This window comes from Fistularia commersonii, chromosome 29, assembly GCF_037954325.1.
Source record: "Fistularia commersonii isolate RoL2024-O1a breed Wild chromosome 29, RoL_Fcom_v1.0, whole genome shotgun sequence".
Classification (NCBI taxonomy): domain Eukaryota; kingdom Metazoa; phylum Chordata; class Actinopteri; order Syngnathiformes; family Fistulariidae; genus Fistularia; species Fistularia commersonii.
The window spans coordinates 3,098,825-3,114,656 of NC_141312.1; the positions used below are offsets into that span (position 1 = coordinate 3,098,825).

General features: G+C 43.0%; 1 protein-coding gene and 1 long non-coding RNA gene across 6 annotated transcripts; one reads left to right on the forward strand and one right to left on the reverse strand.

Annotated features, from left to right (window-relative positions):
* Nucleotides 1–417: 417 nt before the first annotated feature.
* trpc6a (transient receptor potential cation channel, subfamily C, member 6a) lies at nt 418–10,980 on the reverse strand. 3 transcript variants are annotated; one of them, XM_086177045.1, is made up of 14 exons: nt 10,784–10,980; nt 9,984–10,312; nt 8,318–8,450; nt 6,832–7,132; nt 5,969–6,154; nt 5,371–5,535; nt 5,033–5,276; nt 3,502–3,729; nt 2,878–3,142; nt 2,047–2,242; nt 1,727–1,927; nt 1,465–1,521; nt 915–990; nt 418–716 (listed from the first exon to the last, which is right to left on the reverse strand). In XM_086177045.1, exons 1-14 carry the CDS (start codon nt 10,963–10,965, stop codon nt 589–591), a joined length of 2,691 nt encoding a protein of 896 aa, XP_086033171.1. In that variant the 5' UTR covers nt 10,966–10,980; the 3' UTR covers nt 418–588. The 3 variants fall into 3 exon arrangements, 2 of the variants coding, with proteins under 2 accessions (XP_086033171.1, XP_086033173.1); XR_015109047.1 differs by lacking the exon at nt 418–716 and having other exon boundaries at nt 911–990; nt 1,465–1,626; XM_086177047.1 differs by lacking the exons at nt 418–716; nt 915–990; nt 1,465–1,521 and having other exon boundaries at nt 1,822–1,930; nt 2,044–2,242.
* Nucleotides 3,596–12,441, forward strand: LOC147216661 (uncharacterized). 3 transcript variants are annotated; one of them, XR_015109049.1, is made up of 4 exons: nt 3,704–3,818; nt 6,333–6,453; nt 10,756–10,981; nt 12,200–12,441. It is a non-coding gene; the product is annotated as an uncharacterized LOC147216661 (long non-coding RNA). The 3 variants fall into 3 exon arrangements; XR_015109050.1 differs by having other exon boundaries at nt 10,756–10,896; XR_015109048.1 differs by lacking the exon at nt 10,756–10,981 and having other exon boundaries at nt 3,596–3,818.
* Nucleotides 12,442–15,832: the final 3,391 nt, after the last annotated feature.

Below are 15,832 nucleotides of genomic sequence, written 5' to 3' on the forward strand. Positions count from 1 at the left end.
GAAAGCAATCGTGCAGAAAATATGACAGATAAAATGATGCTGACCTTCAGACCTTGCTGAAGTATGATCGTTCCTTCCCGGGGTTTTACAGGCGAGAATTTTTTTTCACTATATTATTCTAGTAATCTGGAGATGTAACTTGTTATACTACTTCATTTAATGAATCCTCCTGCAGCATTCAGGACTACACTGAAGTTACACAGCCCAGATCACTACATTTCCATTGTGAGGTTCTTCCTCCTGCTTGTATAGTCACTTAGGATTTGAAAGGTTAGGGAACACATCATGGAGTCTTTGTTTTCATGAAACTTGAAGACAAACTGAAAATATATGCTCCTGTGGCAATTTTTTTACATAGCTTCTATTGTTTGCATATGTATTATCTGCACAAGCAGAAATAATACAGCAGTCATACAATCACAGTATTGTACAGTATATTTATCTACATACATTATTCATTGTTACCATGTAGATCAGCATTCTGTGGAGAGAGTTACAAGCTATCAAAATATAAACTGTGTGTGTGTGTGTGTGTGTGTGTGTGTGTGTGTGTGTGTGTGTGTGTGTGTTTGTGTGTGTACGGAGACACTATTGCGCTGCATTGATCTCCCCCAGCCTCCGTAGAAGTCCATCAAGTGTCTCCATGTTCTGTGACTTCTCCTCCAGTAGTTCATATCGGAGACTCGAGATGTCCTGCTTGATTTCCTTCAGTTCACCTTAAAAAGAAATAAAATAAAATAAAATTTCAGCATAATTTTGAATACATTGATGAATACCCAAATTAGCAACTTTAGGAAGTAAACAAAAATAGCATTTGTCATGACAATTGAGTTTGGAGAAATGCACCAAAAAGTAAATTCTGAGAGGTTTTATTTTTTTAATTTAAACGACCCGCATCAAAATCAGACAAACACCTTCTGTGATTTCGTCACTTTCTCTGTCTGCTTGGGCTTTGATGATGTAACGCTTTATCAGCCTCTTCATGATCTTCTGCAACCAATCGGGAGGAAAGATATCATCAGCAGCACATCATATCTACTGTTCCATCCTAGTCAAACAATCACTGTAAAAACTTAAGAAATATATAATGTATTTAGTGTAACAACAATTTCATTAGCCTCTGCTTTGATTATAAAAGCCTCTACAAATAACCACACTAGTATTTAGACATGAAAATATATATGGAATAATATTTCAGAATTGTATTTAATTTTATTTTTATATACATTTCATATTTATTTAATTTTATATTTTGTATTTTTCCTCTGCTTCGGTTTTTATTTTTCCATTAGGAAATATTTTTGTTTATATTTTGGTTAATTTGTTGATAATAACTGGAACTACGAGGTGTTCAACAGAAGCCACGCTGCTTCTGTCATGTGATCATTGTTTTAGGAAATAATCATAATGATGTAATGTAGCAAAAAAACTGCTCTAACGTAGATACACATAAAAACATGATACCTGATATCTGGTGGGACTTCCAGAATCACCATATCCTGAATTTTTTCCGTCTCCAATCTGAAAGGTAAACTGTTATTACCAGCGCCGAACAACTGCTGACAGGTACCGGAGGAGGGTCGAGCTTGTGGTGCAGCAGTGGAACCACTGGGAGGTGCTCAGGCTCTGCAGCCACAGATAAACTGCTGAGCTCTAAAAGTTAATCAAGGACTTGTGCTGGGTATGAAATATACATTTTAGTGACAAATATGAGTCTATATTGTACCTTGTCGAGCTGTGTCCCCATCTTCTCCTCACGCTGCGGCACCACATATTGCAGGACCAGGGATTTGATGCCCTTGGACAGGCCCAGCATTGATTTCGGACTGGGGATCAGGTTAAAGGGCACCGGCAGTGTCCGTCCCTCCTCAAAGTAGGAGAACCAGAGTTTGGCCCGTGCAAATTTCCACTCAACATCAGCATCATCCTAAACCCAATCCCGCCCCCAAAAATGGATACGTGAAGTATGCATGCGTGAGAATATTGCATACAAAAAAAAAGGAATGCTGCCGAAGCTGTCGATGATTTAGTATTTGACTGACGAACCTCGATCTCCTGGAAGGAGCTGTTGATCATGGCGATGAGCATGTTAAGCAGCACTATCACCATGGTGACGTTGTAAACCCCGTAGAGCACGTATCCAATGTTCTCGATGAATTTGTGCCCGTTGTTGATCACGACAGACCTGACCTCAGACAGCCCAAATATAGCCCAGAACAAAGTCTTGAAACTCTCCTCGAGGCTAGACAGCGACACGGAGGAAACGGAGGGGAATAGGGAGGAGAGTTATTTTTAGATTTAAACAAACCATTATTCATCCTGCTGCGGCTCAGTGAGAAAAGCGACCCCAGTGAAATTACTTGTGTATTTTATTCCAAATACTGGTGGTTTTTGCATGTTCCAGCAAAATAAAGCTGTATTTATATTACTGCTAAATTTACACACATTTATTTGTTTGTGTTTGATTTACAAGACAGCCAGCTAGAACGTATTATGTATGGGGATCAGATATATTTAAACTGAAAAGGAAATGGATGATAAGATTTTTTGATTTTTTTTAATCATAACCTGCGCAGTCCGAATTCGAAAATCAATTTTTGGGAATGTCTGAAGAATAACAAGCGGAACCAATTGTTTTCTGGGTTTTCTTTTCTAACTCCGGATTTTGCAAACACGGCATGAGTCGTTTTTGTCTGTCGATCACCGCTCCTTTTACGTCACCTTCAGGTCTTAATCTTGTCGGAAAGCCGCTCACAAAATACAAACAAAGGATGAGGATAATTCTTGGTTATAAAATGCCAAGTTGAGGATGCAAACATTTCCTAACTTCATGCATTTAGTGGAGGAATCCACTGCACGGGCCGGAGCGTGTCTCACGTGGTGAAGGCGTCGTTCTGCTTTGCCCCCAGGTAGTAGGAGTACAGGTTAAACATGCCGATCATGAATGCCAAAAACACCAGAATGAAGATGACCATGAACTTGAAGATATCCTTGACTGTCCTCCCCAGAGAAATCTGCAGGGGGCCAAAGCTCTCGTTAGCTGGGAGAATGTAGGCGATCCGAGAGAAGCTCAGCACCACCGCGATTGCGTACAGGCCCTCCGATACCAGCTGGGGGTCTGATGGCAACCAGTGGATCCTCGCTATGAAGACAGAGTGTAAATCAGTTAAGTGACGGCAGGGCAGCCTGTGTCCATCCATTCTTTAAACCCAAACCCAAGTTCCGGCAGCTCCCGTTGCTATGGTAACAGATTGCATCGTGTCTGTGCTTTAACCCTCATATTATGTTAAGGGTCAATTTGACCCATTTCACCCATTGACCCAATGGGTCAAATTGACCCTTAACATAATATGAGGGTTAAATGGTGTTTCAGATTATGCTTTGGATTAAATAGTTCAGCAGACAATTTGCTGACAATCCCAGCGCACTGACAGCGGCCTTCTGTTAGAGGAACTAAGTGCAAGTGTAGGAAGCGAAGTTCAAGAGAGTAAGAATGCTCACCCAGTGTGTAGTATCGTATCTCGGCGGGCAGCGTGACATTGTGCAACGTTTGATGGTGTGTGTGTACGTATGTCTGGGCGTCGTCAGCGTGTCTGAGAGCTGAGAAGCGACAGCTGAACGAAGCTAGGAAGATCGCCAGCATCCCAAAGTCCAGGAAGTTCCACGGTTCCACCAGGTACTCCCCCGGCCCCTGACTCCATATCTCCTTCACCTCGGCCCAGATCATACCTGCAGCGGCACCAACGACCCACACAGGAGGATGTTTACGTCATCTGACCAAAAACATCATCCAAACCATGAAGCAGGAATTCAATAAGGTGACTCTGTTTTTTAATTTACACATTCTATACATTCTAACGAGTTTTGTCTTGTTTTAAAAAACATCCTTTCACTTACTATTCCAATACTAATGTTACGTGAATATGTAAGGCAATCCATTTTAATAATTATACTCATTCAAAAGATTATTTCCTGCTCTTGTGTCTATTAAATTATTATCATTATTATTTACTATGTGATAGAAGACTATCAGCCAGAATTAAAGGAAAGGTGGATAAGGCAGCGCTGAGACCAGCGATGATGTACGGTATAGAAACAGTGACAATGACGAAAAGACAGGAGGCAGCGCTAGAGGCTGCAGAGATAAAGATGCTGAGGTTCTCTTTGGGGGTGATGAAGATGGATAGAATCAGGAATACATCCATCAGAGGGACACCACATGTTAGATGTTTTGGAGAGAAGGTCAGAGAAACCAGACTGAGATGGTTGGGTCACATACAGAAGCGGGATAGTGGATATATTGGTAGATGCTGGAATTGGAGGTCTTGAGAAAGACCAAAGAGAAGATTTATGGCCGTACTAAGAGGGGATATGAGGTTAGCTGGTGTGAGAGAGGAGGATGCAGAGGACAGGGTTGAATGGAGAAGGTTGATTCGCTGTGACGACCCCTGAAGGGAAAACCCAAATAGAAAAGAAGATTATGATCATCATTATTATTGTTATCACACTGCTATGCAGTGTGCGTGTGTGTTTACGTTTGTGTATGTCTTTGTCAAAAAAAAAACAAAAAAAAAAAAACTCACTAATTCAAGCTTACTGTTCTGTATATTTCCTGTGCATCGTGTATTTGCAAGTGTATTTGTAGACCCTATGTCCTCTACTGTAAGTCACTTTGGATAAAAGCGTCTGCCAAATGCAATGCAATGTAATGTAATGTAATGTCATTGTTAACAATGACAAATAAAGAACTTAACCTGACTTACAGTATCTCAGGGCCAATCTTTTATAATAATAATAATAATAATTAGTATTGTAGTATTGTAGTATTGTTGTTGTTGCTGATATTATTGCTATTAATAATAGTATCATAATAATCATAATGAATTACATCCTATTTAATGTTAAGTGTATGCATACTCTAGCGTTTATGATGACTTTGCATTTTATTCTCGGAAGGGGCATCTAACCCGACATTTGGAATGCATAGCATTGTTTTTGTTTTATTTCTCCAAGTCATAGCTGCAGTTCTTACCCATTACCCATGAAATGATGAGGATCTCCATCCATGTGAAGGGTGTCGTGGTCATTCTGTAGAGCAGCAGAGGGTCTGGATTGAGTTGGGCACCTCCTCGTACCTCCTGGTGGGTCATGTTAGGCAAAAGGGTGGTGCCAGCAAAACGGTCTGCTGCATTCAAGATCAAAAGACCCAGGAAAATTGTGAAAGATGAGGCATGGGCCACAAACTTCATGAAGGGGCTGCGCATCACTTTTCCTATCTGAATCACAAAGATTAGATGATAAGGGGTGAAAAGTCCTGCGGCGATATCTTTCAGGAATTCCAAGCACCGTGCAAGAATTTATACGACATACTCTGCTGCACGGCGCAATCCAGTAGGCCACCGCAAGCCCGGGCAGCCCCATGGCCACCCCGAGCACCACCAAGAGCTTGACAGCCGTGGTTTGTTGTCTGAGGCCCGGCAGGTTTTCGTACCAAATACTCAGCAGCTGCTGCTGGCAGTTTGGATGAGCCACAAACTGAACGCAGGGGAGAAGACAGCGGAAGCGGGGAGGGGAAAAACACAGTGTCTTCTTTTAGGTGCGAAAAACAAATCAATGTTCTGAAATAAAATCATCGCATTTTATGTAACGTTGATAAAACTCTTCATTTTCATTCAAATAGAATGATAGAAATTAAATTATTTGGTTACGTGTGTGTGTGTGTGAGTGTGTGAATCAGAAAATTCAAGAATTAGCAATTACTTTTATTCCCTTAGCTGCATCACTGAGAGCTTATTTCATGAGACACATTTTTGACATCATCGCGAATCCTATAATCAATATCTCAGGGTTCTCCAGATTTACTCCAGAAAAGTGTTTTGTTTGTGTCTGGCGTGGAATCGATCAGAAATCCCCCCACCGCGTCTTCCCGCGCCTCTTGGCATTCGCCCCGGTCTGCGAATAAACTGACCTTTTTGAGCTCGTACTTAATGGCTAATTTGAGCCGCGTGAGGGAGGGGCGTCCCGGCAGGTCGTAGCTGTCTCCGGGGTCCGTCTCCCCGTTCAGTATGGCCTCCACCTCCTCGGTGCTCCGGCACAGATCCAGGAGGCCCACCACGAAGTCCTTGCATTGGCTCGAAAGGCGGCAGTAATCGTTCTGCGAACACCGCCGGGCCGAAATATGAGGCGAACATTCAACCACGTCCTACCTGGAGTTCTAGTTTGAATGTGATGATTAATATGGCGGGGATTAAGTGATATCTGAACAGACGCGCTAATTTGGATCACTTTAAAAGTAAACGTCTCTGAAAGGTGTCGTTTCATGTGACGTTAAGTCTTCAGACGCCGGAGAGAAAACAGAAGCGGATGCGATCCAGCCCAGCGGGGATGAAGTTTCACAACGTCGGATCGAGCGATCACTCTCAAAACATAAACAAACTACGCCGGAGCTCTTTGGTAAGCGCACCGAAACCACTTCTTTAACAAATCTCTGGGGGAAAAAGAAAAAAAAAAACAGCTCCATCAGACTAAACACAGCTGGTGTGACAATATTCCTCAAGGTTCGCTGAGAGTCTGAGGTAGAAGTGAAAAGCCTCTGCAGCACTTTAACCGATGGATGGAGATAAATGTTTGCAATACACTCAGAAAGCGATTTAAATCCGGTTGCTCTTGCAAGCATTAGAAAGGCTTTCTAAGTTAAACATACATAGATGCTGTTGGTCTTGTTGAGAAAGGGGAAAGGGGAAATCTCCATAACAGGAGCTGAACATATTTCCATTTCGTGTTGATTCTGTTTGTCGTCCTTAACCGTTTCGTAATCGAAGGTATTTCTACCTTGAACTCCTTCTCGATGTTGGCCAGCATGGCCAGCTCGTTGCTGAGCTCCAGGGCGGCCAGCACCGGGTCCTCGTTGGACAGGGAGAGGTACGCCGGACTCGCCAGCCCCCGGTAAGCGTTGATCCTGGAGCGGGAGTGGCTGAAGGAGTCGAACTGCTGCTGGTAGTTGCAGGAGTCGCAGCCGCAGAAGTAGTCGTGAGGCGGGTCGATCCGGGCGCCTTTGCTCAGCAGGGTGTGAACGATTTCATATTCTTGGCAGTGAGCTGCCAGGATGACCGGTGTTACATCGTGAGAAAACCTGCAGGACCATAAAAAAAAAAAACACCGAACGCGTCGTTGGAATCAAAAAAATGTTTTCATGCCAATTTATTCCTGTCATTGAAACGCTTGCTTGCTCAAGAATTCAGCTGTAAATATTTAATCACACCCCAGTGAAGTCCTTGCGGGCCAGTCAGGCCCCGGTGATTAAAAAGAAAAAGAAACATGACCCGCAGCTCCTGTTCTAAATAAACATGTGTGCCACCCGATAAAAGTGTCACATAACTAAACATTTTCACCCTGTTAAAGAACACAGATGCAAAGGCAGGCAGTAGCCAAAAGGAGGTAGTAGGTCAGGACTGGATACAGCGGCCAAACAAATGACGCTTTGACATTTTCCTGCGTTCCTGTTCAGGTTGTCGGACGCTACTCTAATTTCAAGAACAGCTTTAAATTCCAATAAAATCCGGAAATAGAATCTTATCTTAAATCTGTGCAATCTTAATGATTTACGGTCCCAATGAAAAAAAAAAAAGAAAAGATGCTTAAATTGAATTAAATTAAATTAAATTAAATTAAATCAAATCAAATCAAACTAAATTAAATTAGATTAAATTAAATGCTGCTGGTGATTGCTGATAACGGAAAATGTGAAAATCTACACGACTACAGTACAGCTGAATTTGTGGCTATCAGAGGCTATCAGACTTTTTAATTCCTCTTCCCTGAGCTGCAGGGAATGTTCAAATCTTTGTAGTTAACAGTTAAGACAATTTGTATTTCATTGTATTTCTTATTCTTCCCCCTTCCTACTATTATCCATTACTGTTATGTTTTTACTTGAAATTCTGGCACAACAATTTCCTTCGGGATAAATAAAGTTGTTCTCATTTCATCTCATCTCATCTCGTTATCTCAATTTAACTCCGGATTTACAGAGATTGTTTAAAAAAAAAAAATCAATGTGGAATTCACCCCTTTCCTGAAAACAAGCCAAAAACGGCAGCGTTCGAGACATGCTTGATCACCAACCACATTTTTATGATCTAATGTCCTTGGATTTGGATAATACATCCACGTATTATTTATAAGTTAACCACACACTCCTTTGACACCTGACACTCAATCGTGCCCACCACACTTAAACCACTCGGGTTTAAGCGTTTACCAATGATGTAACTCCAACGATGCAATCCTCTCGGACCAGTGTCCCATACTTCTTTACCTTGTCCCGTCCTCATCGTAAGCGTAGAAGTCGTCCAGCATGTCGGCCTGTGCGGGGCTGGCGGTCAGGCGGTGAGCGTCTCTGAACGAGGGGTGGCTGAGCAGGGCCTCCGTGATACGAACGTAACCTTTACCTGCAACGCACACAGAGCCCATGAACAGGCGGCGCCGTCTGGAGCCTGTCTCCTCAGACGCTTGAGAATGTCAAATTACTTTTTCTGGGGTTTTCAAATTATCTTCCCAAACTTGTCTTAGGTTGGATGGAACAATGGAAGATTAAAATCTGCAAAAGCCCGTCAAAAGATGCATTTGGCGTTCGACGCGGCGTTAGAACGATAAAATATTGTTTTGCTAGCCTAACAAATCACACAGACATGATTTTCCTTTTTTAAGATTCTAATCAATGATAATGAGGTGTTGTATTGATTTGTGAAGCAATGATCTCTTTTTTTATCACTGAAAAAAGTGATAAAATCAAATACAACAACAATAAGAAGAAGCGGACGAAGAAGAACAATAACATACATTATTATTAGTAGTAATAGTAAAAGTAGTGGTAGTACTATTATTAGATTATTGTTATTATCATTATTTTTGTGATTATCATCATATCATTAAATACCATGTAATGATTTTTAATAATAATAAAAATATTAGTAGCATTATTATAAGTATTAGCATTATTATATAATGAAAGGTTTCTATTTATATTTATATATGTTATAAAAATAAATGTAAAAGATTACCCCTGAAATACTGTAAGTCAGATTTAGGTGTTTTTTGGTCGAAATGGCTGAAATTAGAGCCTATGTTTTATTTTGTTTTCATATTTGGTTGTCACGTAACTTTATCTTAAACCGAATTAGACAAAGTGTCCAAGTTAACTACTGGTGGATTACAATTAGTTATTATAGATTTTTGAATGTGCACTTTATTACACATTCAAATATGAAAAACAAACGCAGATTCAGTTTTCAGGGAAGGTCAGAGTCAAACTGGATCGTCCCTGGAGGCTCCGGGTCCTCCAACATCTGCACCACCAGGCTGCCAATGTTTCCCTTCTCCTCAGATTTCATCCAGGAAGTGGATGGATAAAAGTGCAGGAGAGCAGGATGCTGCTCAGTGTTTGTCCCCCATAAAAAAAAAAAAAACGCCACAGATGTATGACTCCCACTATCTGATGCATTGTGAGTCATTTCTTTTGCTTGTTTGGTCACTTTTTGACTTCCTTAAGCCTGTTTTGGAAAAAAAAAAAACGGAGTTTAAACATCCTCTCAGGACCACTAGGCCGTGCCTAAGTGTATCCACCTGTTTTTCAGACAGCGTGCACTTGTGTTTAAATAATCAGTTTTCTTCTCGTCAGTCGCTAGTTGCGTCTGTATCTCCCCAATCCTGTGCAGAGGCGAGTATGCCAAGTTTGAAATCAACCTCTCGTGAACTTTATCTGCGTCTCATTTGTAAATATTTCTCCGTCGCACTTTGCATTTGAAGGTTCTTCGCTCCACGTTTTTGATAACGTTTTTGTTACTTCACAGTGAGTGGTTTTTTCGGGTCTTGTCCTTCTGCCTTGTCGCGACACGTCTCCTATTGGAGGACTTTTGGGATAACTTAGAGAAATGCTTGAGTTGGAAAAGACACACATAAACAGACAAACGAACGCATCTTACTGATGGCCAGCAGGAGAGCATCTCCCACCCTGGCCAGGTCCTCCCTCCCGAGCAGCAGCTCGGTCACCTCCAGGTGTTCGTTGGCCACGGCGAGCTGCAGCGCGTTCTGGCCCATATAGTCCACGGCGTTGACGTTCAAACTGGTTACGTGGAGGAGCATGCGGCGCACCTCGGGTATGTTGCCGTACTCCGCCGCTTCCAGGAAACGTTGCTCCACCTCTGTCAGGCTGGTGGAGGGAGCGGAGAACATGTAGGCCGGACCGCGGAGAGGCTGGCGTCTCTTAACGGCCATGAGACGAGCCAGGAGTTGCCTCTCGGAGCTGCTGTGGCTGCCAGAGAGTCGGGGGATGTTAAACAGTCGGTTTATTTTATCTGAATGTTGATGACTGGGTGTACACAGATCCTTCCTTGCTGCTGCTGCTGCTGCTGCTGCTGCTGCTGCTCATGCTTGATCAATTTGTCAATTTCACATTCAACTAAACAGCAAAAAAATACAATAAAAAAAAAGGGAAATACCAATGAGGGTTAAAAAAAAAACAAGTCATCTTTGAATTCTAATTTAATTTTTTTCAGTGATAAATCCTTGGACTTTTTTTGTGCGTTTCTTTCAAAAAATGAATGATCCACGGTTGATTTAAAAACCAGACATACCTTGAATATACAAATTCAGTCTGTTTAAGAGGTTGAGTCGGCAAGCATTACATGCAATCTTTGCAAAAGAGTGTCAAAGGTGAGCAGAAAAACACCGTTTCCTCTGACCGTCTCATCACAGCAGCGGCACGGAGATGACAGAGACTCACCCGAGGCATCGTCCGGGACAGCAGGTTTCCTCGGTGAAGTCATCGTACGTGAGAAGGTTATCCCGGCTCCTGGCCCGCGGGCTCTCGCTGTATTCTGTGGTTCGGCTGTTGAGGTGCGCTGCCAACTGCCTCTGGTTCATCCTGCTAGTGATCGACCATGGATGGTCCGCTCCCCGGATCATAGGAGGGAGTCATCAAGTGTGTGTGTGTGTGTGTGTGTGTGTGTGTGTGTGTGTGGCATGACTCTCTCCCTGCTTCCCTCCCTCCCTCCTTCCCCTCCGCAGCTTTGAGAAAGAATGCAACCTTCTGGGTCCCACTATACTTTTATTTACATGGCTAACTCAACTACAGATGTGGAGGTCAGTGTGATGTTATGACTGAACGTACAGACTAACCAACTTCTACATGTCGTGTTAATTGGGAAAATCCAACAGTGTTCTTTTTAAGGCTCAGGCCGTAACCAAAAAAAAATCTATTTTGGAATTGTGCGTGTCTGTGCGAGTGTGTGTGTGTGTGTGTCTGTGTGTACAGGAGTGACTGATGGCTGATGAACAGCAGATGAGATTCCTCAGGGTCTGAATTCCCAGTAGACGTTGCTTCCTGTGTGCTCCCACCCAGCGCACATCCACATCCACTGTGGGAAAACAATTTCCCACGTAGCGTACGCGCATCGATATTAGCGTGCGTGTCCCCGCGCTTGTTTGCGTGTTTTGTAAATGGGTCTGACGTGTTTTACCTCATCAGCGTGTCAAAGGTTACTCCCAGCTTGATTGCAAAACAACACGCACGCATGTTGTTCATAGCATTTTCGCTCCGACAACGTTTTTGCAAGTTTTTATTCAAAAATTGTGCGTGAACCACCTCCTCGCGTCACGGCGACACACCGCCGTGAGGATATCTGATAACGCAGAGCATCCGATGCACAATTGCCGCGGCGCAAGTTGCCTTTTAAGGGCCTGATTGCTGGAGATTAGTCATGTTCCACTTTTTATGGCGTAACGGCATCAGATTGTGTGAGGAGGGAGTTGGGGGGCTGGAGGGGGACAATTTAAAAAAAAAAAATATCAGCAGAAGGAGTTTTTGTTAAGACGTCTCGAGAACAGAACGGTCATTAGAGCCGGTCGTAAACACTGTCAGCAAAAACGTACACAGTGGGCCGCGGAGGCCGGGAGAGGGCGAGTACCTGGAGAGTCTTCTCTCTCTGTGTACTCTGACATGGATCTGTCTGAGAGCCGGCTGGAGGTTTACACTTTGGGAGGATCTTTTGTTTTGAGTGTTTTGTGTGTGTGCATGTGTGTGTGTGTGTGTGTGTGTGCATTTGTTTGGCAAAGAGCAACAAAAATCCATTTGACACGGTGACTCATCCTGTGTTTATTATAGACTGTCTTTTTTTTTTTTTTTTTGGTTTTTACGCAGCTCTTCACTCCCAAACACTCAATCGGACTCGGAACGAGACCAGGATGAGGAGAGCTTCGCTCGGACACCAGCGACGAAGGCTCGTCTGCGGACGCTCGACTGAATGTTGCCACTAAAACTCGGGATTCAAATAGGACTTCAAACACAGAGGCTCCACTACAACACAAGGACCGACTTTATGAAACATTTCCTGAGTTAAGACATAATATATTGTGTAACTCCACGGGTTACTTGGCTTTTTTGTTTCTTTCTTCAAGTTCAAAATTAGAAAAACTCTTTTGGGTAAATCCCATTAGTTACGGCACACAAAACTCCATCTCAGTCCAACTTTCAAACCCTTAAAAACTTGAATCATACCATGTTAAAAATATCTTATCTATATCTTTGCACTTTAGAGTGCAAAACAGGGTGTTAAGAAAGACTGCCGAACCTGGTGTTCAAATTCAGGCGCTCCACAAGGAACATCTACTTCTTCATCTCCTTTTCCTTTGAGTTCCTCCCCTCAAGGGTCGCCGCCGCCAACCATCTAACCGTCCTCTCTTAAACCGACCTACTTCCTGTCCTCCATCCGTGCGCCTCCTCTCCGGTCTTCCTCCAGGCCTCCCGCCTGGTAGTTCCAACCTCAGTATCCTTCCACCCGGATCGTCACCGTCCCAAGTCCAAAACCATCTCATTCTGACGTGATCTCCCAGAACATCTAACACGTGCCATCGTCTCTGATGGACCCATCCCCGATCCTCTCCATCTTCCTCCCTTCCGAAGAGAACACTCCACATCTTCATCCCCGCTGCCTCGTGGCAACACGGCCGATCCACACGCTGGTCCTCCACCTTCTTTATCTCCATTTCCTGCCGCAGCTGTTTTCTGCCTCCTTAAGATGGATCTTCTCTGCCGAAAACTGTAGCCCAAGTGCAGCATCCTTCCCCTACGAACAGCAACTTGCTTTTGTGAGTTTCGCTGGATGTTCAAATGTTAAGCAGCTGTTCCAGGAGATTATTTGAGGAAGTCCTCGATGAATTCCCGTCCCGAGCTGGCGTGGGGACGCGGGTGCCAAACTGCTGAAACCGGCTTAATAGCTTTAAGAACAAACGGGGAACAGCTGCGGCGTTTGGCCGAATAGACAAAGCTGAGTCGGTCGCCGTCTCCATGTTTGACCTCCTCCGTCTGTGGGATGAGACAAACTGAGGAGGCTTTTTTATGACCTCATCCTGAGAAACACCTGCGATCATGACTTAATTTGCGTTTCCATCGGTGAACAACGGATTTTCTTGACAAAGAAAAAGAAACGTCCAAAACACAGAAGAGGCTGAATTGCCCAGATGTTTAAATGAAGGATTGACTGGTTGCATGTCTTTATGCGACTCGTGAATGCAACCCTTATTGCAGGATCAGCACCGTGGAAAACGAAAACTCAAAACGCTTTATTTCCATTTTGCTCAGCATTTTTATTTATTTTATTATACTTTATTAATCCCTTGCGGGAAATCCATTCTCAGCATTGAATCAGCCATGCATGGAGCAGTTGGCATGCCGTCTAGCGGCGCCAAGGGAGGAGTTAAAGGTTCGGGGTCTTGCTCAACAGCACTTGGCGCGGGAGGCAGAGCGGTCAGACTCGGAATTAAACGTTCCTGGTTTGATTCCCGGCTCCTCCTGGTGTGTCGAAGTGTCGTTGAGCAAAACACCGAACCCCTAACCGCTCCCCTGACGCTGCTCGACAGCATGCCAACCGCTCATGGTTCATCCACGATGGGCTCAATGCAGAGAGGAATTTCCCACAAGGGATTAATAAAGTATAATAAAAAAATTTAAAAAACTTCAGAGCCAGGAATGTTCGATCTGCTCGCCCCAAATCTAAATCATGCAAGATCTTACAGCCATCTTTATTTTCACTCCAAGGTGAATGTCTGTTTAAGGTACATTGTCTGCGGCACGCCACTAAACAAATGAGTTTCCTGTATAAACTAATCTGCGTGTTTTATAAAGTGCGACGACCGTAATGAAAACGCACGCCTAACAAGACGACAAAATAAATGAGATTTAGGGCTGCGTCCGGTTCTGCGGCGAGAATGCCGGGATAAGTTGGATTTACATTTTGCAGACATCCTAAAGTTCAACGCCGGAACCAGAGCTCCTGGTCGCCATCAGCGGACCCGGGCTGTCACTGCTGGCGACAGGAGGAAGAAAAGTAGGAAGAAAAACACATTTCTTCATAAACAGTGCGACTAGGTGCCGTTAAGGGCCATGTTTATAATATTTAAAAATTTATTCAGGTGCTTTGTTTATAATATTTGTCTGATTGCATAATCTCATATATAACACATGGACTCTTTTCTTTGCTAGTGGCTTTATGAGATTAAGAAGTGCACAGCGCCGCCTACTGGGGGGGACGTTTCACATCGCAGGGAATTCCACCTGCTGCCGTCAGTCAAGTTGGAAATCATTGTTTCGGTTGTTTCGTACGAGTCAGAATTCCTCCGTTTTGCCTTTTTAACATTTGCTCCGAGCACGAGATGTCACGGTGCTCAAGCGGGTGTTTGGTCTCCACATGTATTTCTGACACATCAAGCGGCTCGGGGTCGACCAGCTGTCCTCGCCCTTCCGAGAGCAGTAAAAGATCTTACCAAAGCATAATTGATTCTAGAAATACAAGCCGGTTGCAGGAGCCAGCTGCCCCTGAGAACCCCCAGCCGTGTTTTTGTTTTCTACTCGCGTCTGCCAGCCCTGCAGACGGGACCATATCAGTGGACTTCGGCGAGATATGACGAAGAAATCCTCTTCATCCAGAAGAGACGACGCTGCTACACATAGGCACCGTTTGCATTGGGTTAAAGGACTCACTTACAAATACCAGATTATAATAAAGTTGTATTTTTGGGCTTGTAGCTGTTAGGACTGCATCATATAAGAGGAACACTGACAGCTATTGAAAATATTAGGACAAATTATTTGGAAAAATTGTATGAATATCAGGATTAGTATAAAAGCAGTATCCAAATTAATTAGGCAAAAAAATAAACAACCGTAAGAAATTATTTGAAAATTCGTAACAAAAAGCAATTGTTCCAGATACCTTGATACTTTATAATTGGAAAGAAATCAATCAGACACTGGCATAATTTCGACCATGAAATTGAACAATAAACAAAACGGTATCATTAAATTAATGTAAGATTTTTTTTTTCTAATTATTGAATTTAAATTGTTAAATGTCATATTTTTAAATGCCTCAAAAATGAATGCAAACCATCACAAGCCTTTCAAACAAGATTTCGAGTTTGTCAACCACTCAGTCACTTCTGGTCATTTCAATGAATACGTTTTAAAAACACACAATTGTCTGACGGTATTTTGGTAATGATCAGCTTCTATGTGTTTATATATGGTTTAATTATGTATTTTTGGAGGGGGAAAGAACACTGCCTTACTTTCAAAGTTCCCATTTCTTTTGCACATCGAAACCTAACAAAGAAATCGGAACAAACTATAATTATGTGACAAAAAAAAGGGAATACTCGTGAAATACTTCTCATTTTCTGATTGAACCTTTCAATGGTCAACAACGTGGGCATATGCCGGTATTCTGAACACCACAGACATCAAAATGCATCCAAAAATAATCACTGGTGCTCGGGT